This window comes from Phyllostomus discolor, chromosome 5 (assembly GCF_004126475.2).
Source record: "Phyllostomus discolor isolate MPI-MPIP mPhyDis1 chromosome 5, mPhyDis1.pri.v3, whole genome shotgun sequence".
Lineage (NCBI taxonomy): Eukaryota > Metazoa > Chordata > Mammalia > Chiroptera > Phyllostomidae > Phyllostomus > Phyllostomus discolor.
Genome location: NC_040907.2, coordinates 151,132,125 through 151,158,666, shown reverse-complemented (window position 1 = coordinate 151,158,666; position 26,542 = coordinate 151,132,125). Strand labels below are relative to the sequence as shown.

The 26,542-nt window shown below is 35.7% G+C and overlaps 1 protein-coding gene across 6 annotated transcripts in view; it reads right to left on the bottom strand.

Moving 5' to 3' along the window:
• Window positions 1-26,542, bottom strand: part of R3HCC1L (R3H domain and coiled-coil containing 1 like) — a 94,675-nt gene that overhangs the window by 5,102 nt on the left and 63,031 nt on the right. For 4 of the 6 annotated variants that reach the window (XM_028511825.2, XM_028511822.2, XM_036027123.1 and 1 more), the window contains 4 exons: window positions 12,417-12,592; window positions 7,207-7,277; window positions 6,230-6,325; window positions 5,578-5,718 (listed from right to left, as the gene is read on the bottom strand). In XM_028511825.2, the coding sequence (XP_028367626.1) occupies window positions 5,578-5,718; window positions 6,230-6,325; window positions 7,207-7,277; window positions 12,417-12,592 (484 nt within the window). Of the gene's footprint in view, window positions 1-5,577; window positions 5,719-6,229; window positions 6,326-7,206; window positions 7,278-11,205; window positions 11,655-12,416; window positions 12,593-26,542 lie in introns of those variants that run through there. The other 2 variants (XM_036027124.1, XM_036027125.1) reach the window with 2 other exon arrangements.

Sequence of the window (26,542 nt, the reverse complement as noted above, 5' to 3'; positions counted from 1 at the left end):
AATTAATCTAATTGTCTTTTTTTATAGTTTGACAGATGTCGTAGATCAAGGACAAGTAATAAGTAACCTCTTAATGTTAGCAAGGTTTTAGATTTTTAGGCTTACAAAGTGTTTATATCATCACTAATATTGTGGGAAAATGAAGTCTGGATCACCTAAGTGTTGGAGGGCATATAACTAGAAAGTGGACTGATTATCAGTGTATTAAATATCATCACAAAGAACTATGTGCTATTTATTAAGCAATAGTTGGTGAAATGGTCAGTTAGTCCTTGGATTGGATTAACGTTGTCACCTCTGATGTAGGCCAAAGACAGAAGTTTATTAAACAACAGGTGATACAAAAAATACAGATAATTAATGCATCTCAAAGAAAAAGATCACATTAAAATGAAAGGCAATATGGTTAGAAATGAAGGGAACTTCGTATCAGGGGAGACAAGACACCAAGTAAACGCACAAGACCTAGATTATGAGTCAGCAATGCAGCACTGCCTTTAAAGGCAGAATCATGGAATGCCTGAAAAGGATTTCAGAAGGTAGCAATTGTGATTACTTTTTTTAATGTTATAGTTGACTATCCTATAAAGATGATTTTACTTTTAAGTTCTTAGTGATTTAATTTATCCAAGTAGGTGATTAAATTATTGTCTACTTACTCTGTCTTTCAGGCCTGTAACCTAAAAGGTGGCCTTTTATGAATGGCCACTTAATCACCTATCCCCAAGAGTAAAATGGAGTTAAGTTATGAAATAAAATTATAGCAGGCTTTGAAGATGAGAAGGTGGCTTATTCTAAGAAGTAATGATATCTTATCTCCAATTTCAGGTGGGAATCAAGTGTTTTATAAGTGGTATGTGGGCAAATTTTACATGAAATCCTGAGTCTGGTCTTTAAAAAGTGGTTTTATCATTCAGTGTAATCACTGGGTTAAAGTACATGATTAAGCCAAATCCAAAGCACACAGGATGTAGTGAAAACATTTTGATGGGTGTCAAGTGGGAAGGGGTTTGGGAGGATGGGTGGGAAGAAGGGATTAAGATGTACAAATTGCCAGTCACAGGGATGAAAAGTATAGGATAGGGAATATAATCAATATTAATATAATAACCATGTGTGGGTACTAGATTTATTGGGTGATCACTTCGTAAGTTATATAAATGTCTAATCCGTATATTGTACATCTGAAACTAACATAATATTGTATGTCAACTCTAACTGAAAAATAAAACTAAAAATTAAAAAAACCCAAAGCACTCAAGGATGATCTCTGTTTCCATTTCCCATCTCAGTGCAGCTCTGATCTGTTATGCACTCTGCTGGACTAAAAAATACTTTCTCCATGTTCAAAGGTTTATGAAACAAAGCTCTTATCCTCTACATATATACAATATGATTTGCTTAAAATGAATTGGATATGTTATTTTTTTCAATTCTTCCATGAGTAGTTTTATTTTTCGGAACTTCCTTTTTAAGAACTAAGACACAGACTTTTCATTAAAAGAGGTAAAAAGACCAAAAGAGTGGAGGAACTTAGCAGGAAAGTGCTTAAACCTCCAAATTACAAATCCCAAATTCATTAATTAGAAGGGTTCCAGATGAAGTGTTCCAACTCTGGATTTTATGAAGAAACACATGGAGAACTTGACAGGTTCAGAGTAGAATCATGAATGAAGTAAGATTTATGAAAAAAAAAATTAAAGTAACCAATGTTACTCATGTATTCAGTCAATAAACATGCATGTATGTTGAGTATCTTTTTATAAACCAGGCACTGTGCCAGACATCAGAGCTCTTCAAGGGGGAAAAGGGCTAGGAGATTATTTTATAGTATTAGTATTATTTTTTATCCTACAGTATTAACAGAAGTGCCTATATCAAGATGGCACAGAGATCTCAATTCTCATGCTAACTCTGATCAACTAACAATGGTCAAGTCACAACTCACCAAGAAAGAATGCCGTGACTGACTGCACTGTCTGTCATGGGGAATGGGTGGGGAGCAGAAATACATATATGGTACAATGTATATTAGTCATTATTGGTTCATGTTATTATAATGAACACTAATTTCCCAAGAATCACATAAGTAACATTTTGCTGAATTTGTACTTTTCTAAACATTTTTACACATTAACTTACAGTGTACTCAAAAAATTCGAGGCTAGGTAAGCCACTTTGCTGGAAACTGGGGCACACAGACTTGCTCATGGCCACACAGCTGGTTAATGTCAAAACCACATTCCTAAATGATCTGCCCTTGAGAGAAATCTGGATTCAACTATTGGGTTGGCCAAAAAGTTAGTTTGTGGGTTGTTTCGGTAACATGGCTCTAGTAGCCCTTAGTTATCTTTAACTTCACTTGAAACAATTTTGTTAGATAGTGTTGTGACAACTGTCATATCAGCATGCATTTAAAAACTTATCATTTATAATACAAAAAATTTTAAAAACATCAAAACTGGTGAATTTTTGTGTAGCCATGTTAATACTGAAGATGGAAGAATACACACAACATTTTCAGCATATTATGTTTTATTATTTGAAGAAAGGCAAAAACACAACTGAAACACACACACACACACACACACACACACACACACAGATTTGTGCAGTATATGGGGAAGGTGTTGTGACTGACTGAATGTGTCTAAAGTGGTTTGCGAAGTTTCATGCTGGAGGTTTCTCGCTGGATGATGCTCCACAGCTGGGGCAGAACAGCTGAAGTTTTGATAGTGATCAAACTGAGACATTAATTGAGAACAATCAATGTCCTACCACACAGGAGATAGCCAACATACTCGAAATACCCAAATCAATGATGTTATTGGTGAAAATGTGTCTTTTATTTTACAGAAAAAACTAAATGAACTTTTTGGTCAACCCAACATCATAAAGATTTAAGTTAGACCTAAGGAAGAATTTTCTGACAGTGAAAACTGCTAACCATTGAAAAAGATAACAAGGAAGCCTGTCATATTTTATTTTCTGAAGGCCTTAACATTTTCTCTGTATTTTTTCCTGGGAAAAAAATTTTAATTGCCCCAAAATCCTTCAAGAGAGATTACAGGATAATAGAAGGAGCATGGGTTTTAATTAGAGAGGCCTAGGTTCAAATGCTGGGTGACCTTCGGCCAGTTACTCCTCTGGGCCAGCTCTAAACGAGATAATACCAACCATCACAGAGTTATATAACATGTTACATTACCTGGAATTTCCTTCCAATCCTTTTAATCAACAAAAACCTTGCCATGGCTTTTAATCTTAAAATCCCCAGAACTGAAGTGAGAAGAGAAACAATTGCTTAAAATACCAAGTTCATGTTCTTCCTTATTAAGATATCTCCACTAGCCTATAAGTCTTAAGGAGAGGAACAAAGTATCTAATTTTCCTAAACAGGGATCATAATGCTTTACACAGGACAGATGCTCAGTGAATGCCAAATGTAGTTGATAGCGTATTATATGAAATTTAAAATAAAAAGAATAATGACAAAAAATATGCCCTGGACTTACCATGTAATATCTCTACTATTACTAATAAAAACGGCAGTAGCTAACATTTATCACATATTAGTTATAGCCCCTCTAGAAACAGAAGGAAGAGCATTCCTATGGTTTTTGAAGATGACTAAGTATCTTCCATGTATTATCTCACTTGATTTCCATTTTATGAATGAGGAAACAGAGGTCTCCCGAGAGTAACTAATTTGCCCAAGGTGACACAGCCAGTAAACAGCAGGGCTAAGACATGGACCCGGGAAGTCTGATACCAGAGTCTACAGTGTGAACCACTATGCTGTGCTGATTCTGCCCGCTCTAGTGGAAGAAGGTCTGGAACAACAATATCTGTTCTGCTTAACACCTAAACAGTACTTCTAATTTTCACAGAAAAAAAAAATGCCACGTTGAGAAGCCGTGGGGCCCATACAGGCAGGTACCAGAGTATCTGCTTTGTACATAAAGAAGCCAGAAAAGACAAATCAGAAACTTTCCATATATATTTTCTCAGATATGAAGAATGGGAAAGCTCTGAAGCATAATAAAGAAAGAATCCCCTATACTCTGTATAGCCTCAGCACCAATGACTAGTAGGAACTTATCACAGTGGGTCTCTAGTCACAACTAAAGGCCTTCATTTAAAAGTAGGTAAGGGTACCCACTTAGCCAACACTTCTCATTTTTAATTGCATCATTGAAATGTCCTTCATATAGCTGGGTACTTAAACAAGTATTTCAAGTGAAGGTGCATGCTGATGTGCCTACAGGGAAATAGAGGGGAATACTCAGATGACACCCATGCAAAACTACTGCTGCAGAATCTATAGATATGTAGGAAAGCATGATACACTGATAGAGTCATACATGCTTCTATAGATACCACTGTTACTATCCTCTACTGATCCTTTGAGATAATTGTGGCTATCATAGAGAAAGCATTTTCTTCAAAGACAACCAATTAATAAAGGGTTAAGAACATGGCATATTCTCCTTTAATCTAATTCCATTATTGCCATCTATTAAAAGCAGATAAATCCTGTTTCTATAGTCTACAAGATGCCTTTGAGTGAACCATGCATTGGAAAAATCAAAACTGCCTCATTATAATCATTAAGGTTTCAAAAATTAGTTGGGTTCTACTCTGAAACTCTAGCACCTGCCATGACACACTCTGTCACTGGTTATCTGGCTAGTGCAGCTGAGAGTCTGCAAGCTGCCTGCTATCACCAAAACAGAGTGGACAGAAAGTATTAATGGCCTTGTTAGACTGGCAATAAACAAGGAGTTTGAAAGTTCAATTCATTTAATGGAAAAATGAGGTTACTTTTCAGTAAGTGGAATTTTCAGAATAAATTGTCTTCACAGATTCCATAGATTGTAGGCTAAGGCAATGAGACTGTCTAAAGCCTGAAGGCTGATAAAAAGTACTTAAGTACAAAGCTGGAGTTCCAAGCCTTTACAAACAAGTCAACAGCCTATCATAGGGACAGAGAGATTTTAACCTGAGCTCCAAACTATAGAGAAAGACAAATCCTACTTGTGGATCAGTTGAAATATTTTCTGGAAACTCTTAGGTACTGAAAAATAATCAGAAGCTAGGTTAATCTAGATGTACTCTAATGGAGCCACTCAGGGCTGTCTTTACAAAAAAAGTACCTGCTACAGTTATCATCATCAATGTCAGTGGCTGGCTTTTCCTTAATTTGTCTTCTACTTAAGATCTAAACTGTTTGATAGTACTGTGGTAATCATGGCCCAGAAAAAACCAAAGCAAAATATTCTCTACCTAAGACGACTATCATGTTTTCACAGGAAAATCTTTCTCAGCGTTTGGAGCAAGAATGATAGAAAAAGCCATGGATGAGCTGAGGACACTGAACCTATCTCGGAAAATAACAGTAGGTAAGTGGATTAAGATGCCTTGGTGTGTGGAACAGGCAGACAATTTCAATATACTTGGGAGGCGTCTAGGAAATGGAAATGACAAAAATGAAATGAGCTTCATCTTTTTTTAAACCACATACCTTAAAGTGAGCTCTTAAAGGGACTTGAGAAGAAAGCCATCACTTCTACTCACCTCGGGCTTCTTGCAGTTTCTTGAGCTCGGCTTCCCGTTCAGTTTTGCTCTGCTTACTTCGAACCCCAAGGGCACTGATGACTAGCCTTCTGGCTAAGGCAGCAGAAGTCTCAGGACGCTCCTTTGCTGGCTGCAGGAACTCTGAATGGGAGAAAGGGAGGGAGTAGGAAGGAGTAAGGAAGAGAAAGCACTCTAGCTCTAAGTGATTTAACTCAGTAATTAACATACAAAATAGACTACCAAAGGCTGCATCAGCAGTAATTAATAGGGCCTGATAGATGATCAGAGGAAATTAACATGGCAAAGCACAAACAACCCCAGCTTCTTTATCTGTCTTAACACAATTTCTTCCAGTGACTCTTATCAAACAGCTAAACACAGAGGTAGAGAGTAGATAAGGATGTCATCAGAAAATGACTGCTGCATAGCTTAAAGTTAGCATCTCCCATTCTTTCCAAGTGGCTACTGTGATGCTACATAACTTACTCAGCCTTTTCTATATTTTTTCTTTAAAAACATACTCCCATTAACACTAAAAATAAAAGTGATTATTATGTCTTTACAACTCTGGATGCTGTACAAGTGCTGAAAAAAACAATAACACTAATGTCAACAAGACCCCTCCACCCTCCACCAGGGATTATAGGCTCACCAGCATAAGCTCTAGCTTTGGCCTTGGCTGCTCTTGTGGCCTGTGACAAGGGTCGGATCTTCACCATGGTATGTTTACTACCCAAAGCATCACGAGCTACAAAGAGGAATAAAGGTAAGGAAGTAGAAGACATGAAGAAGAAAGATGCAAAGAAAAATTTAACACTAGTTTTTAGAAAGCATTCCCCAGATGTTATGCTTTTCTTTCTTCTGTACAAGCAAAGGAGATAATAACATCTAGAAAATCTGTAAGGAACAACCTGGCAGTGATTATTTTAGATCAGGGATCAACAAATGATGGCTCTGTGATCATATCCAGCCAACCACCTGATTTTGTAAATAGAGTTTTACTGAAACAGAACCATGACCATTTGTTTTCATACGTCTATGGCTGCTTTCTTGCATACAACAGCAGAGTTAAATTGTGAAAAAGATCATATGCCCTAAAATATTTATTATCTGGGCCTTTAGAGAATAAGTTTGCAGAGCTCTATTCTACGTGGTTCAGACAGGATCTAAAATCTCTAATTTCTCTGAATGCCTCTGTATCACATCTATCATCAGGGCAATAATATATGTGAAAAGGCCCAATCGTATATTCAAAAAGTAGGTAATACAACCTCTCACTGGATAGGTTAAAGGGCTACTACAAATTCATGTGTCTAAGGAAAAAAATCTTAAATACTGTAAAATTTAGTCACATAGACTTTTTAAATTTCTTATAATCTGTTCTTGTACTATTATAACTGACTGTTATGCAGCAAATAACCTTGAAACAAGCTATTTCTCAAAACACCACTGGATTAAGGTGAGAAGGGAAACACATGGGTACCAAAACACCATGCCTCAAAAACCTGTATCTGCCAATTACTTATACTAGGTGAATAAAACACCAGTTGGCTGGGAAAAAGGGAAATAAGGACAAGTAGCAGAAGAAAATAGACAATAAAAATAACACTGAAATCTATTGGGTAATACCTGTAATCGGACTGGAAAATACTCCGAGGGCATGTGTATCATCCACCCATTTAATATCAAATCCTTTCTTCCTGCAACAAAAAAACCATAATTTAATTTCATCAAATTTACTTTATGAAACATCTTTCAAATACAGTCCCATAAAGCATTTCAGGATGAGAGAGCAACACTCAACAGCACAAGGCAGAATGGGGATAATGACACAAAAAACAGCTTGGAGGACAGAAGAAGCCATTGAATTCAAAAAGGAATAATATCATCATAAAGAACTACCTGGGAGTATTTTACATTCCCAGTTATTTTATAGACATCAACTAATTAATCCTCCCAAGTCCCTTGGGAAGGTAAAGTATTTAACACACTACACAAAAAGAGGTAGAAAGAGGATGCACAGGAGGGTTAGAAGAATATGAGAGGAGGAGGTAGCAGAGCAGGTCACCTGCATTTAATGCACATGTAGGCTCCAGGACAGAGACACAGACAGAGACAGAGAAGGAGAGAGAGACAGGTCATTCAAAGCCAAAAAAAAAAAGCAAATAATCGAAAGAAAGCACAACAGTAAACAAAGAGCCTGACCTAGTCTTTAGAAAACACCTTTATTTTGGAGGAGAGCTATATTGTGAACACAAGGACTACCAGGATGGTAACATGACAGTTATTTTTTTTTTTGAGTAGGACCTTAAAACCGCTCACAGACTCAATACAGTACCGTGGAAAGAGCATGGTGTGTTTGGGGGTCAGATATAAATGGACTCAGGTTCTGCCATCCATCCTGAGTTCTGGGCTGGTTTAACCTCTCTTGAAGCTAGGCCTGCTCACCTGTAGGAGTGCACATAGCACTTCCTTGGAGTTGTAAAAGTGGAAATGAGATCACCCATGACAAGGCAAAAAGCACATTGTTGAGCATTCATTGGGCATTTAGTAAATGAATGGCACTCATTTTTTATTATTAATAGCAATATTCATAAGGAAGATTATTAGTATTAATGATAGTGATTAAAACACAAAGCTGCCTGTAGTATTTGACTCACAGCCATTATTATACTTTTGCACCGTAACCTTTTCTATTTTTATAAAGCACTATAAAGAAAAAAAAGATAACTGCTAAAATATTTTCCCTCTTTAACAACCAGTGAAGAAAAAATTCCTTTGAAAAAAAATTCCTCTGAGGGAAAAGGAATAAAGGAAGCTTTGATGGTTAGTTAGAGAATTTCCTAAATGTAAGAGAAAGTTTAACCATGGAATAAAATGACCAATTGGAGACTGTGAAGAAATTCAATAGTAAAAATCTGTATCGTAAGATAGTTTACAAAAGGATACAAAGAGATCTACATGGGTTCTGGAGGGTCTTTAGACTTTGGAATGTATAATCCTTTAAAATGCTTCTCTTTTAGATATATTTGGATTTGATAAGAAAAAAGGTATTACAGGTAAGATTAAAAAGAAACAAATCAAAAGGAAGTTAATTCACTAGAATTAACTAATCTTTAGGAAAGTCTAGACATCAACAAAACTGACCCTTGGTTTTAAAAGTCATCATTATTAATGACAATTTAAGGAAGTTCTAATTTGTGATTTAACTTCATTGACTGCTTTTTAAAATCTATTATACATTTTATAAGGAACAACATCTGGATACTGAGTCTTAACTAATGAATTAGACAGACTGACCTATACTACACATTTAGAGTAAGATCTATGGCAGAGATTAACTATCCTCCAGGATCCAGTCACCCCTTTCTTTTACAGCACTGACGCAACCCCACCAATCAAAATGTAAGTGAGGTACATAGCTGCTAGCTAGTTTCACCTGTTCAACAGGACACTTATTTTTATAAATAAAGTTTTATTAAATACAGCCATGCTCATTTGTTTGCATATTGTCTATGGCTGCTTTTGTGCAAATGGCTAAGTTGCCTAAAATATTTACTACCTGGCCCTTTAAGTAAAAGTTGGAGGCTATCCTCTGATACAAAATCTTACAAATTCAACAGGTACAAGAATTGAATTTTAAATTTAAAACTGTAATATCAGACAACAGACCTGATTCACTTTTTCCATGAAGATGGGGACATTAGAGTATAATTCTTCCCTTGGTATTAAGTTTCTTTCAGGTCCTGAAAATTTTTTCATAACATTCTTCCTAAACTATTTCTTTATTCCTGGAGCTTATTGTTTTTTTTCTTATAAGTTACATATACAGAGGCATGTTTCTGATTCTTTACCTTCTCCTATACATTTAGGAATGATGCACATACCTAGAGTCAGTGCAATTGTTTTCAAACCCACTTACATCAATTTTAATTTGTATTTCACTGTGTAATTTAATTGCACAAAATTAAACCAATGAAATGTGAGTGTGAAACAGAAGACTTGCTATGTCTATAAAACCTTAGTTAAATGCTTTGGAAGACCAGAAAAAGGTGAAGCCACTAAAAGGTTCTAAGAAACTACTAACAATTATATTTGGGCAAACCAGTTATAAAAGAAAGAGAAAACATTTTACCCTATTAGCAATATGCACTAGATGACTCTGAAGGTAAGGTGAATTACTCCACTTAAATGAAACTGAAATATATTGACAGTGGCATACAAGAACTCTTCTACCAACAGACCAATAACTTTTTTAAAAAGGCCTTGGTACTACATCTTACATCCAAGACTGTCAAGTGAATGGACACTTAATAAGTGTTGTTAAAATAAACTAGTTGAGACATGTAACAATCATTTTTTATCATCTTTACTTGACTATTTCTGAGTGGTCAGAATAACCTCAAATCAATAATTTAATTTACAGCGCTCCTAAACTGTTAGTGCTCTTGGTGCTTAGCAGAAAAAAAAATCTTTTCAGGAGAAATCCTCTTCTTTCATTGTAGGCCTCAATTCCCATAAATAAAATTCTAAGGAAAATAGGCAGCTTGTAAAAAAAAAAAGAACTAAACCTCCAAAAAAGCAAGGCACTATGAGTAAGAATTTTCAGAAATAGAACTAAAAGGATTTCAGGTAAAGTATTTACCAGATACAAACTATAGAAGGTCTATGTTTAATATACCTAAATTTTTTTAATCTTGAAAATATTTAGAGAAAACAAGAAACTAGAAATTGATTTGAAAAAGATACAGAGATTTGAAAAAGATATAGAAAACTTTGAAAAATAAAAACCATCAAATGAAATCTAAAAATTCAATGGACAGATTTAACAGCAAATTAAACACAACTGAAGAAAAAAATAGTGAACTGGAAACTAGAGCTAAAGAAATGATGCAGAATGGAACAAAGAGATGAAAAATATGAGAGGTAACATGAGAATCAAGTGAGAGGTCTAGTATACATTTAATCAGCATCTTAAAGAATGTAAAAGAGAAACTGGCACAGAGGCAATAATTAAAGAGGTAATACCCGAGTGCTCTCCAAAACCAATGAAAAAAATTCACTGATTCAAGATGCCAAAATAATCTCAAAAAGAATAAATAAAAGGAAACACAAACGCACATCATATGGAAAATGAAAAACACCAAGGACAAAGAGAAAACCTTAAGAGCATCCAAAGAGAAAAATAAAAATTACATTCAGAAGCAACAGTTGTTAAGACTTTAAACTGACTTCTCATGCTCCACAAAAAAGCCAGGGAACAGTAGAATAATATCTTCAAGTTTCTGAGAGAACTATAACTAACAACCTAGAATTCTATATCCAGTAAAAATGTCTTTTAAGAATTAAGTAGAAACGGGAGTAGGGGGGAGAAAACTGTACTTGAACAATGATTGAAATAAAAAAATAAAAAAAAAAAAAAGAATTAAGTAGAGCCCTGGCTGGGTTGCTTAGATGACTGGAGCAATGCCCCATACACCAAAAGGTTGTGGGTTCAATTCCTAGTCAGGGCATGTATAGAGGCAAACAATTGATGTTTCTCTCTCTTCACCCTTCTGCCCCCTCTAAAATCAATAAACATATCCTTGGGTGAGGATTTAAAAATATTTAAAAATAATAAAAAAAGAACAAAGTTGAAAAAAGCCCATTAAAAAACAATAAAAACCAACTAAGCTTCTTACCATAAGACTGTTATTAAAGTAAATGCTAAGTAATACATTCCAGATGTATAGAAAGAAAAAGATTTCAGATAGAAGGTTTGAGATGCAAGAATATATAAATAAAGAACACAGAAAGTAGGTAAATCTGAATGTTGAATATATAAAATAATATGGAATTTAAAATGAAAAGAAAAAAGATCAAAATGTTCAATCATAACAGCATATAAATTGAGGGGGGAAGAGGTAAAGAATGGAATTGGGAATGAAGCTAAAAGCCCTTACAGTGTTGGTGAGAGTGTGAAAATATCAATTTTAGGCGCTGAGAAGTTAATCATGCATTTTGTACTTTCTGAAGTAACCACCAAAGAAATACAAACAGTATCATTTCCCCAAAAAAATAGAATGAGAAAAAAATACCTCATCAATCCAAAAGAAGGCAAGAAGGAGGAGAAAAAGATTGGACAAGTAAACACACAAAAAAAGATGGCAGGCATACATCCAAATACACCTGACCCTTGAACACTGGTGGCTTTGAACTTGCAATTTCCCTTATATGTGAGTTTTAAAAAAATGACAGTATTAATAAATATAGTACAATATTATAAACGTACTATCCCTTTCTTATGATTTTCTTAATAGTATTTTCTTTTCTCTAGCTTACTTGATTATAAAAATACAGTAAATAATACATATAACATACCAAATGTGTGTTAATCGACTGTTTATGTTGTCAGTAAGGCTTTCAGTCAATAGTAGCCTAGTAGTATAGTTAAGTTTTTGAAGAGTCAAAAGTTGTGTGTGGATTTTTGACTCTGTAGGTTGGTTGGCATGCCTCCTAACTCCTCCCTATCTTGTTCAAGGGTCAACTGTATATCATTAATTTATAATAAATAATAATGAACCAAAAATGCACCACGAGGACAGATTTAGAAGTTATCATTAATGCTATTCTTCCTAAAAGCTAAAATGGGTCTAGAAAGACTATTTGGCATTTCTAAGGAACTTAGAAGAGTGGTCTGATACAGAATACTTCTAATGTACTTGGAAAAGACAATAAACGAACTTGATGCTAAAGTTACCAAGGAATATGAAAACAAAAGCGATGATTTTTCAGAAGCCATTTTTAAGAAAACTTCATTCCATCTTCCCTAACATCCCCAATCATTTGCAAATACTTACTGATAACTGCAGAAAACCCGTAGGAGGTCTTCAGTACGAAATTCTTGGGGGAAGTCATAAATTTCAATGACATGTGGGAATTCACAATCACTGAGATCAATATCAGGAACTTCATTGTTGTAATAATCAAATCTAGGCTCCTGGATACTTTCTCTATTCTTCATATTCCCTGATAACTAAAGAGGAGAAAACATATTAGTGACTGTCCCATCAAGCCAGAGCATTACACAATGTCCTCCCATATTTAAACAATCTTTCTTCTCTCCATGTTCCTATTCCTTAACTTTTAACACTGTCTCTGTATTAAAACTGTTCACAAGTATAACAGTGACCATATTATAGACATGGAACATTTGAAAAGGTTCTGAATTTCTAGCAAAGACAGACAATGCATGGAACTTAACTTGCATCTATCAACTAGTGTCTGACAAAATGCAGAATGATTAATGTGGTGAGTTACATCTTAGAAAATGAAATTTCAGAAAATAGCTGAAGAGATAAATTAATAACATTTGTTTCATTTGAACTTATTGATCAGATCCATCTCACAGTTTCTTTTTTGGAAGTAAACAAAAACAAAAACTTTTAAAAAGAAAAACACTTTGTTAGTCCATCTTTTATTAAATGTAGCTTACAAAGGAATTTGTTAAGGCAAATTTAAGTGGTTCAAATAATTATGTTTAAGATCCCTAGCATGAGAGCTACCTAAAGGAGTTCTCATGTAGAAGATTAGTAAAGGGATTAACAGTAATAAAATATAGTTAAAATTCTAGGAACCTCTCATGCATGTGGAGTCTCTGATTCTCTCATGTGTGCAGGGTTCCCATACATATTTATCAATGAAATTTGGTTATTTTTTTTCCAAACAAACAAGTTTTAAAAAACCCTTAAAATTTGACTATCTTATGAAAAAAACTGAAGGCTATTAACTATTTTACATTGGAAGCAAAAGGGAAAGGGGAAAATGCAAAGTGGCAACAAAGCCATGAGAACCATTTTGTTTTTCACCCATTACAAAACTTACACACTAGTACTGACCAATCAAAGCCTTCAGATCCAAGAGTATCTTCTCACTGTTAATCAAAAGCCCAACTAGATCCCTTCAAGCTTTCCCTCTTTTATATTGTGCCTCCTTTCCCATCAAATGGGAAAATGAGAACTTGCAATGCCAAAGATGTATTTCCTTTCCTTGGAGAACTTAAAAATGGATTCAAGAATTTTATTCAGGAGGGAGGGGAGCAGTAAGGTGATTTAAGTAAAATCAACAAAAATGTTTATTGTTCTGCCTTAGTTCCTTTTCTCTATCAAGCTTCAGTTTTACATCTAAAAAATGAGAATAACAACACTTATACCTCAAAGACAGAGTGTGGATTAAATGAAATCATGCAGTAAGTGCTTAGCATACTACCTGGCACCTATGTATTCAATGAATTTGACCTACTTTAAACAAAATTTAACTGAGTGCTGAATCTATTACAGGCCAAGCTATTTCCACTCTTAGAATGCAGAAAGTAGAAACAGAATATTCACCTCACCATAACAATAGTACCAGCTGATATTTAAAATCATAACATTTCTTGAATTCACTAGACAGCTGAGTTTCAAAGACAACCAAGAAAACTAAAATCCACAAGAAGGTCAAGTTCCTCCAAAAAGAAGCAGGATATATAAACTGTTAGCCTTTGGCAGATCATGGCAAGAAGTGGGCACCATACAAGCAGGCAAAATTATCAGCTAACTTTTTAACGAATTCTTAAAAGCCTAGAGTGTGTTGGTATATCAATTTAGAATAACTCAGAGCCCCAGAAACAAGGGGAGTCTTTAATCACTTGCAAGTCTATCCTGTTATCAGTGCCACACTGTCTTGATGACTGGAGTTTTATTATAATAGATTTGAAATCAGGAAGTTTTGAGTCTTCCTACTCTGTACTTCTTTTTCAAAATCACTTTGGTTATCCTGGGTTCCTTGCATTTCCATATAGATTAGCTTGTCAATTTGTACCAAAAAAGGGGAGCTGGGATTGTGTTGAATATGTAAATCAATTTGGGAACTATATTAATTTTATTAAAGAGATGAACATGGGATGTCTTTCCATTTATTTAGGTCTTCTTTAATTTCTTCCAAAGTTTTGCAGTTTTCAGAGTACAAGTTTTGTATGTCTTTTGTTACGTTTAATCCTAAATTTTTTTATGTTATTGTAAATAGAATTGTTTCCTTCATCTCATTTTTGGATTTCTGTCATTGACTTTCAGAGCTACTTTGCAAAAAACAAACAAACAAAACAAAGCATTGCGTGTCCATGCATTTAAAAGTTGGGGCTAAATAATGCATTGTGAGAGGTAAACAATGCATCACTATAAAAAAAAAAAACCCTTGGAAATATAAATCCTAAGAACTGATTATAAATAGAAAGAAAAAGAGAGACAGGATGATATGACAAAAACATCTGATTAAGGTCTTTTGCTCTAACCTAGTTGGCAAAATTGAATGTGTATAGTTATATACATTTCTAAGCTAACTAGTAAGCATTTTGGCTTCTGGGACTGATTAAACATAAAGGGTTACTATTAGCAAAACACAATTCTTATTCTGTATTTCATGGAACCATAGATATAAAGCCTATAAATTACATACTCCTGCCAATTTAACACCAAGACTCCACTGTTTCCAGTGATTCCTATCTTTTCCTAAGATGACAAAGTATCATTTCCCTAAGGTTAGGATATTGCCGGCATCAGCTTTCATTTCTACTGGTAAAACATTTTTTGTGGAGGTATGGTAGTAGGTAGGAGGCCATACTATTAATGAATGGTGTTTTCTCTCCTGAAAATCACAGTAAAACATGCAAGGGGACCTTGACAGATTAGAGAGAGGAATGTGGCATAGAAGGAGTAAGTCTAAGAGACAAATATGGTATGAAGCTGGAAGAGCGAACCAGAGCAAGACTGTGTGTGTGTGTGTGTGTGTGTGTGTGTGTGTGTGTGGTGTGGGGGGGGGCATGGCAGTATAGAATCTTCAAGGACAGATTCTAAGACTTGATGCACTGACTATGCAAGTAACTTGGCAGAAGACTTGCACTGTCTAGCATGAGTACTTGAAATGTGGCTAGTCTGAATTGAGACTTTTTTTATGTATAAAATATGCATTGGAATCAAGGACTTAATACAAATTTTAAAAAGAACAGTTCAATCATTTCTTATATTATGATTACATGTTGAAATGTTATTTTTGATAAATTAGATCAAAATATATTATTAATTTTACCTGTTTCTTTTTACTTTTTAAATATGGCAACTAGCAATTTTTAAATTATACACAAGATTCACATTTATTTGTAGCTTGCATCATATTTCTATTATACATAACTGGAACATTTACTATGACAGGTGTATGGAGGCAACACTTGCTATGCCATTAATGTGAAACCTTCATATTGTAAGACCTACATATATATTTTTTCTTTTTTATGGCTAAGAAATAGAGCAACGATGGAAGGAAGAGGTTTAGAATTTGGTTCATTCTTATCTGTGTATTATAGATCAAAGGAAAGTTTGCAGATAACTCAGAGCAAACAATTTTAAGTTATGAATTGCAAACATTTTAGGATTTTTACCAGTGGTCTATCTTGCCATTTATAAAGCATAGGTGAAATCTGTGTATTCCTTCATACACATAAACAAAAACACTCAACTAAATTATCTTCCCCAAAGTGAGTGTTTTAAGATTCTTAGAGCCTAGTAGTCTGGTCTTAAAAACAGGTCTGTAACATATCACCTGACTTGCTGTGATATAATTGTCCTGACTCCTATTTGTAGAGGGGAAAAAGAGGTGGGGAGAGTACAAGGTTGACAAAGCATGGACCACTGCGTTATTTATTTATTTTATTGTTTGTTTGTTTTTTGTTTAATCCTTGGTTCTTTGAGATACAAAAGGAAAAACAAAAAGTTCTGAAATCACAAGTCAGTTATTTTCTTATGCTACATAATTCTGAAATAGTTATCTTTATATTGCTATCAGATGTGCATGTCTAATGAGCTATCATTATCCCAGTTACAAAGATGAAGAATTGCATCACAGAGATGAAAAAATATCCCTAAGGTTACAAATCAAATTACTGACAAAATTTGAATACAGGTCCTCTGACTGCTAGTATTCCGCCTGTAACACAATGAAGTGACCTTACAGTGAAGAGAATCAGAAATAGTGTCGGTGGCAATGGTCAGGACAACTAATTCTCTCTGATCAAACATTTATGAATGCAAACTATTCTAGGAGGCAGGAAGGAAGAAAAGGAGAAACAGGGACGGAAGAACTAAGTGAGGGAGGATCAACGGCAAAACTGGAAAGACCACACCAGGTTGCTGATTTCTTTCCAGTTCTACATTCTAAATAGCAAAAAGTTCATAAGATTAAAATCCCAAAACAATGCTTTGATTATATCATCCTTTTATCAAAAATCTTCAATGGATGTATTTTAAACTCCTATGACTTGGCCCCAACCTACGTTGGTAGGTAGAATAATGACCTCTCAATGAAGTCCATTTCCTAATTCTCTTAGCCTGTGAATCTGTTACATTGCAAAGAATCAAGGTAGTGGATGGAATTAAGGTTACTAATCATCAGACTTAAAGGAAGATTATCTTGAATTATCTGGGTTTGCCCAGTGTCATCACAAGGGTCCTTAAAGGCAGAAAAGCTCAGAGGCAGTAGTTAGTGTCAGAATGATATGATATAAGAAAGACTCAGCTGGCCACTGCCAGCTTTGAAGATGGAAGGCGGGCCGTGAGTCAAGGAATGTGGGCAGCCTCTAGAAGCTGAAAAAGGCAACAAAGTAGTCTTCCCCAGAGCCTCAAGAAAGGAACAGAGCCCTGCCAACAACTAATGTTAGTCCAGTAAGATCCATTTTGGACTTCTGATCTCCAGAACTGTAAAATAATAAATAGGTGTTGTTTTAAGACTCTAGTTTTAGTGCAGCAGCTATAGTAAACTAATATACTACCTTCTGTTTTATCTCACGTTATCCCTTATAATATGCCACATTCCAACCAAAGAATAATATTCACTAAGGCTAAACACATTTTGTTTCTTCCTGTCTATTGCTTTGGTCTCATTATTTTGCAAATGCTGACACCTGTCAGTTTGCACATCTCAAAATATCATATCATTCTGCAAGGATATACTCAAATATCACCTCTACCATTAATTCTCCCCAAAATACCCTCAAGCATGTATAATCTGACTCTTCCTCCATACTGCTATAGCATTTATTGCACCTGTACTACTTTTCTAATACTCATTACACAAATAGCTAGAATTTTCTTCCTCTAACCTCATTGTGACCTATTTCTTCCTCTAACATCACTGTCTCTTCCTCTAACCTCATTGTGGCTACCTGACCACACATCCAACATACATCAGAAAAATACTGGACAAAGAATTTTAATATGTAATAAAGTTCTAAAAGTAAAGGAAGTGCTACCAGTGGATAGAGAAGAATAAATTTTGCTTACTCTTCTTCACTGCTCAAGTAGAAAAAAATACATAGAAACAACAGAGAAAGGTACCACAGGTAGAAGGAACAAAGTGTGTAAAGACATGCAAGGAGTATGGTAGTCACTGAACAGTTAAGTAAGGTTACATCAAATAATGTGAGGACCTAGGGGAGTACTGTGGGCCTAATTCTGCTGCTCCCAAATTCATGTTCAAGTTCTAACCACAACTACCTTAGAATGTGACTGTATTTGGAGATAAGGTCTTTAAAGAGGTACTTAAGTTTTTTAAAAAATAAGGTCATCAGGTAAGCCTTAATCTTAATCTTTATAAGAGGAAATTTGGACCCAAACACAAAGGGAAAATCAGGAGCAGACACAAAGAAAACATAGCCATCTATAAAACAAGGAGAGAGTCCTATAAGAAACTAACACTGCTGACACCATGATCTTGGAATTCTAGCTTCCACAATTGCAAAAAAAACACCCAAAACCAAAACAGATTTCTGTGGTACTTTGCCACAGCCAGTCTGGGGTAGTACTTTGTCCTGGCAGCCTTTGAAAACTAATCCAGGGAGTTAAGTCTAGAAAGGAAGGTTGGGTTTCAGTTTCTTAATCAACATTCTGATTCTGTAATTCAGCTACCAGAGACATGTTATACTTACCCCCCTACATTTCCCCCACTGCACATACTATCCTGCACAAACTAGGTATTCAGTAAATATTTGTGGAAAAAATAAAACATACATGCTTCACATTAATTACTTTGTCCAAATATATGCTTAACTAGATTGATTCTACTTAGAGCTCTCATCAATAGGGACTTGATTTTTGTAACATACATTTTTAAAAATAATTCTGGAAGGCATTCTGAAGTTTGAAAAAACTGACACTTTCCTTTCCCTTTATCAATAAACTTTAATAGCCTGGTCATATAAATCATGTAGAAAATCTTAATTAAGAAGTTATAAAGATAGTCAAGATGGCAACACAGGCAGAAATAGCTCGCCTTTTTGAACAACTACATCAAAATTACAAACAAAATATACAACAACCATCACTCAGAACCATCAGCAATTGAGTTGATTGGAAGTCCACCAACTACTTAATTACCACATCCATCCAGACTGGTAAGAGGGGCACAGATGTGCGGAATTGGCTGGTCTCTCACCCACACGTATTGGATAAAAATTTGGGAGGGATATCTCAGGAGCGAGGAGTCCAAGACCCACACCGGGCCCCAGCCCAGGGTTCCAGTGCCAAGAAGGTAAGTCTCCAGAACTTCTGGCTGCAAAAAGCAGCAGGGATTGAGTCAGTGGAAGAAGCTTGTGGAGCCCCAAGCAGCTCCTCTTACAGAACCCACACATGGACTCACCTACTCAGATCACTCCCTCTAAGCTCCAAAACTGGTGTAACAGCTTGAAAGGAACCAGTGGCATAGAAGGAGAAACTGAGGTACCTGGCATCAAGATGACCAGAGGCCACTGGCCCTTTTCTAAACTCTCACCCCATGGAGCTGACAAGATGGTGCCATATCAGAGACTCCATCAATGGCTAACAACATTTGACCCACCTTGGAGATGCCCAGACTCCACCCCATCCAACTTACAGGCCCACCCAAGCTGCTTTTCCATATGAATGGCTGGTCTTGGCTCCTGCTTCACTCTTCCTAAATCCTATCAAAGAAGCAACAACTGGCCTCAGTGAGCCCCAGATCCAGTACTAGTAGAAGTCAGCCTAGATTCATAGCTTGGCTTCACCTGGGAATCTCCAAGTCCAGCACAAGTAGCAGCCATCTCAGATTGCTTTATAGCTCAGGCAGGGTGGCCCCAGGCAGAACAGAGGTTGGGGCTGACCTTGACCTACATCACCTTGGAAATCCCAGAGCCTGTACACCCAGTGGACAACTACAGACCATGTTGGAGCACCACCACCCTGCCCCTGCACAGGTGATCTTCCACAGATGGTGGAGGATGGTGGTGGTAAGTGATCATAACCAATCCTTGCAGCTGACTGGCCTGGGTAAATCCCTCCCACTGATCTGCCAACAGCAACCAAGGCTCAACTATAAGAGGAGGATGTGCTCAGCCCACATGAAGGGCACAACTTGAGTGCCCAACTTGGGTGGAAGGGGAGGTTGTGCCACTGGACCCTACAGGACACCTACTACATTAGGCCACACTACCAGGACTCAGAGTCAAGGCAACTCTACCTAATACATAGAAACAAACACAGGGAGGCTGCCAAAATGAGGAGACAAAGAAACACGGCCTAAATGAAATGGAGATACGCAATCTATCAGATGCAGAGTTCAAAACACTGGTTATAAGAATGCTCAGAGAACTTAGTGAGGACCTTGACAACATAAAAAAGATCCAGTCAGAAACAAAGGATTCACTAATTGAAATAATAATTTACAGGGAAACAACAGTAGAGTAGATGAAACCAAGAATCAAATCAATGATTTGAAACATAAGGAAGCAAAAAAACCCAAAAACAAACAAACAAAAAAACCCAACAACCCCACAACCAATCAGACCAACAAGAAGAAAAAAGCAGCCAAAAAAATGAAGATAGTATAAGCAGCCTCTGGGACAACTTCAAGCATTCCAACATTCACATCACAGGAGTGCCAGAAGAAGACAAACAGCAGGAAATTGGAAACCTACCCGAAAACATATGAAATAAAACTTCCCTAATTTGGTGAAGGAAATAGACATGCCAGTCTAGGAAGCACAGAGTCCCAAACAAGATGGAGGCAAACAGGTCCACTCCAAGGCATATCATAATTAAAATGCCAAAGGTTAAACATAAAGAGAGAATCTTAAAAGCAGTAAGAGAAAGGAAGTTAGTTACCTACAGGGGAGTTCCCATAAGACTGACAGCTGATTTCTCAAAAGAAATTTGCAGGCCAGAAGGGACTGGCAAGAAATATTCAAAGTCATGAAAAGCAGGGACCTACGGCAAATGATAAAAACCAGCAAGCTCTCATTTAGAATCGAAGGGCAGATAAAGAACTTCCCAGGCAAGAGAAAAAAATTAAAGGAGTCCATCATTACCAACCATTATTATATGAAATATTAAAAGGATTTACTTAAGTTAAAAACTATGAATAATAAAATGGCAAAAAATACATATCTATCAACAATTGAATCTAAAAAACAAACTAAGCAAACAAGAAAAACAGACAGAATCATGGACTCAAGAGTGTTTTGATGGTTGCCAGAGGGGAGGGGACTGTGGGGGAATGGGTGAAGAGGTGAGGGGATTAAGAAATACAAATAGGTGGTTACAGAATAGCCATGGGGATATAAAATACAGTATAGGAAATGAACTAGACAAAGAACTTACACTCAAGACGCATGAATATGAACAATGGTGGGGGGACTGCCTGAGGGAGCGAGGAACACTGGGTGAAGGGGGTCAAAGGGGGAAAATTCAGGACAACTGTAATAGCAGAACCAATAAAATATAATTTAAAAAAATAAAAAGAAAATTCTGAAAAAAAAGAGAGGAAATTATCAAAGAAAAACAACAAAATTTCAAAATAGATCATTTAAACTTCTCATAGTGACAAATTTTGGACCCAAATCTGGGAACACTGTATTTTTTACAAGCTGTTCTCACAGCCTGGAATGGTTTGTCTGCTCCTGATCCTCCTCTCCTTTAAGAACCTTCAATCTATCTCTTCTCTTGAAGCTTTCCCTATTGACTCAAATTTGGTGGTTTCAGCCTTCCCTATACTACATCATAACACTTAGCAGTTGGATATATACCATACTTCATCAATTCTAAGAGGCACATTTTTTCACATTTTCACGTGTTGACATCAGGATGCATCCATCCATACTGCATATTGCTAAGATTCATATGCAAGAGCATAAAGTACCAGTACCAAAACTGCAAAAAGGGGTAGTTAGCAGTGTGGAAGAAAAATCCCAGATACAAGATAGCTAGCTGTATGGAAGTGAAAAAGGTGACTTAAGAATCCAGCAACAATGATTTTTGGTTCTTTTATGTATTCTTGTAAAAAGTGCAGCTGTATCTTCGAGTTTTTGATGACAGAGTAATTTAAGAATGGAAAGGCATAAAGATGAAGACTGAGTAAGAAATTATTAGAAAGAACTTGGACTGTAAATAGAAGCTTTAGGAAAACTTTAACCAATTTTATTTCACCTACATTTCCTTATGTAAGAAATGATATATGATTAAAAAAAACTGTCCTAATTTAAGTCTAAAAGAGTCCTTTCAATATGCAAAATTTAAAATTCTAAAGGGTAAGCATTGTGTGAAGTTTAAATTTTTTTCTTCCTTAGTGATACATAAAATAATGACATTTATTCTACAGCATCATATTTTCAGTTCAGTAAAACCCAGAGAGTAGGATTTTAGTGCCAACTTTGGCATTAACCTTAGCTAAGTAAGTAACAACTTTTGGGGAGTGTCAGTTACCTTACCTATAAAACAAGAGGGCTAGACTACATTATGTCACAGGTTTCTCCTTAATGCTAACATCTCACCTTTTAAAAAAGACTTGTATAGTTCTATCTTTTGGACAAGTTATAGTTCCTAGTCCTTAAAGTTCAAGGGCTGTTATAGAATCCTAGCTCAGATCATAGAAGGTAGGAATAAAAACATTCCTGTGGATACTTTTACTTACACACAATTAAACATAATAAACTACTTTAAACTATAGTTATGACTGTAACAAATTCAAATATAGGAAGCATGAAGGGGTTACAGGGACAAAGACAACAGAGACTTGACCACAAGTTGGGGGGTAACATTACAGCAGTTGCTTCAAATGTCACATGTCGACTTACATAATTATTTATAGAATCAGCCCATATAGTTGGTTCTCAATTATGAAGGTTAATTTATTCAAGCCTTTTGGTTCTATTTTTTTCTCTCCCACTGTTATCTTGTCGCTACTTAGCTGCTCATTAAATCACTTTCTGTCGAAGAAAATCAATTTTAAATTTTATTATTTATTATAAGCCTTGGTAAATCAAAAGATTTAGTTAGAGAACAGCCATAAGCTATAAACAAAAAATAAGGCTTTTGATGATCTGATTATTATTCATCTAAGGTGATCCAATACTACAGATAATTGAGATAACAGCCATAATTTTCATATTGATCTATGATAATGTGAATAAAATAAAAGCTAGAATGTTAAAATGCTTTACCAACTAACCCCCCATCTCTGGCAGGTAGGGAAGTAAAACTACTCATTTAAAAAATAAAAAGTAGCCCTGGCTGCTGTGGCTCAGTGGATTGAGCACCAGCCTACAAACCAAAGGGTCACTGGTTCAATTCCCAGTCAAGGCACATGCCTGGATTGTGGGCCAGGTCCCCAAGGCAACCACACATTGATGTTTCTCTCCCTCTCTTTCTCCCCCTCTTCCCCTCTCTCTAAAAACAAATAAATAAAATCTTTTAAAAAAATTAAAAGTATTTTAAATTTTTTCAAAATTATTTAAATAATTTTTTCAAAAGTATTTTATATCTTTTCAAATTTCTCACGTCCTAATTTCAAAAACATCCAAAAAAGTTCCCTAAAAAGGTAATACCGCCATGTTTAACATACAGCATAAGTTATAGCTTCCAGTCCTCTTCTATACTCCTTCGGGCATTAGTCCTTTTCAACAGTAGAAGGATAATACCTTAGATACAATCAAATTCAGATAACCAAACTTTGGCTTCAAAACATTTATAAAAATGAACAGGGAGAATGCCATGAAAGGTACCATGTAATGATTTCTCTACAACAGCAACATCTCAATACTGATTATCATCAGTGTGAGAAAGCCATGGTCATAGCTTTAGATTAAGGCCCAGTAAAAGAGAAGAAAGGGGCAAAATGAACAAACAGAAAAGGAGATGGGCAAAAGGTAATAAGAAGAAAGAAAGCTACAATAAGAGACATGTAGAGTGGCCCAGCAATTGGTTCAGATGATCATTTACGGACCGCAATACCAGAGGATAAATTTGAGAGGCCTAGTTCTCTCCCATGAACAGCAATATAGTAACACATGACTGGGCAGGGACTAAGTATCCTGATTTGACACGGATCTATCTCCTACTCAGACAGGACAGAAAGGTTAACATGGCAGACTGATGCTGCATTCTTAAAAGATGTATATAGATCCAATGAATAGTGAAAAAGCTGTAGTAGAATAAATTTATAGTCAAGAGGAAGACTGAGAAGGCAAGGAGACGTATCTGTATTTACTCCTCTTCCCAGCATGTTTGGAAAGACTGTATCAAGAGATACTCTTGATGAAGTAGAAACATAAGACTAGACTAGCCTGAAATAATAAAACTAAGTCAAACGGGGGGATGCTAGAAGTTTGAAGCTTCCCAAACTAACCTTGATAAACTTAACTCTGTTGTTGCTATGATAGTCATTGACAATGGCTATCCATTGGACCTAAGAAAAATCACAAATTTATCATTTATTGTCATTCCACTTCTTGCTTGATTTCTCTAGTCCCTGATTCATTTTTTCCTATGCTCCCCTTACTTAGCTATTTAAAATTCTGCATCACACCCAGGCTTGTTTTCCCACATCAAAATTATTTCTTGTTTATTACTTTATAAATTATTAGTCCTTGACTACCTGATCCTCTCAGCAACAGTCAATAGATATGTACTTCTAACCTTCAAACTGCAGACTCAAACCCACTGGTTTAAGAAATGAGTCACTCTAGTTCCAGGCTAGCAATATAATAGTATGACCCATCATCTGAAGGATCAGAAATATATATAGTCTTGGTGCTTTAAGCTGAGTATCTACTATGCCTGGGCAATCTCTCACTTTTTAACAAGCTCAGTCCTTGGTCAATCCACAAAGATTTTCTGTACAAGGTTGCTGATTAACACAAATATCCTGTCCCAAATTTAGGCCTTACTGCAAACTTACACCTTCCCAAAATCTAACCCAAATTCATCACAACAAAAGTCTAAATTTAAATATATTTACACTGTTGGCTACCTACTTCAGCAGTCAGGCCTATAGCTGAGTCACTCTTTCCCTTCCTAGCACTCCATCCCAAAGCCCAGCATAACTAGAAGTCATCCAGCATGCCCACAAGCAACTTCTGATACAAATGATTCAACGAATTCAAATCAAAGTATGGGTGAAATTTAATTTTCCCAAAAGGTATGTTTTGATCTTTAACCAGGCATTTTAACACAAATAAATTTCTAATTTTTGAATATAGTTGTTGTCTATTTTTTTTCCTTATAAAGGTAGGATATAAAGTCTGGTTCTCTTTGCCAACCCTACCATTTCCCCTCCTTACTACTGTCACTAAACAGTGAATGAATTGAATGAATGAACATTATAAATTATATCACTGATCCTAACGCCATCTGCCCCAACCATACCCCACATACCACATCTCATGAGATTCACTAAAATATTGCGAGGGACAGAGTAAGCACATCAGGAATCTCTGAAGTTTTAGACAAGAATCCCTCCTTTTAATGACAATGTAGGCCCAGAAATGTTTATACCTTTCTTTAGTTTTGAGAAAAGGGGTCAGAAATTTAAATGATGTTGGTTTGAATGTAAATTCAGAGGGAAAAAATATTATACAACAAATCTAACAAAACTCAGAAGGAGATTTTTAATTTTAGAAGTTACTAAATTAAAAAAAAACACAAACTGTGAACAATGGAATCTAGTTCCCTCTTTCTAGTTAATGTTGACTCAGAAAGAGGGAACATTATCCACTAATGAAATAAACAATAAGCAAATTAAATAAAATTCTTCTCTGGATGTCCCAAGTGACTACATTAGAATATACAGCCTCTGGAAGGTGATTCTACAAGTCCCCACTTAGACAGTCAATAACATGTTAGTTCACACATTTTAATAAAAATTATCAAATATTAAGTCTGTAACATGAGCTGGAACTATTAACAAAAAATATAATGAAAAACAGAAATTAAAATAGCAATAAAAGCATAACAGAGTATATAAAAAGTCTCCATACTTTTCACTCAATTATTTTCAGTAAACCTAAGACTGCTCAAGAAAATATAGTTGTTATAAAAAATAGAAATAAAATAGAAATTAGGAACATAGAATAATCTAATGGAAGTGGGAGGCTATAATCTCTTATTTAGTTCTATGGCCTCACCAAGATGAAACAGCATCAACCAGTTTAGCCCTCAGCATTAATTCCTCTTTTGAAGCCACTGTCTAGATTACTCATAGATATTCAAATTTGATGTTTGGACATCTCTTATATAGTTGTTTTATATTAATTGTTCTTCAGATTTTTTAAAAAGATTTTATTTATTTTTAGAGATGGAAGGGAGGGAGGGGGAGAGACGGAGAGACACACACACACACACACACACACATATATATCAATGTGCGGTTGCTGGGGGCTGTGGCTTGCAACCCAGGCATGTGCCCTGACTGGGAACTGAACCTGTGATGCTTTGGTTCGCAGCCCGTGCTCAATCCACTGAGCTACGCCAGCCAGGGCTTTGTTCTTCAGATTTTATGTGACTATCTAGTCACATGGTTACATCCTGTCTCTCTAAAATATAAACAATTTTAGAGCAGAGAAAAGAGCTGGCATGTAGCACGTTGCTTTTAACATAGTAGTGATAATAAC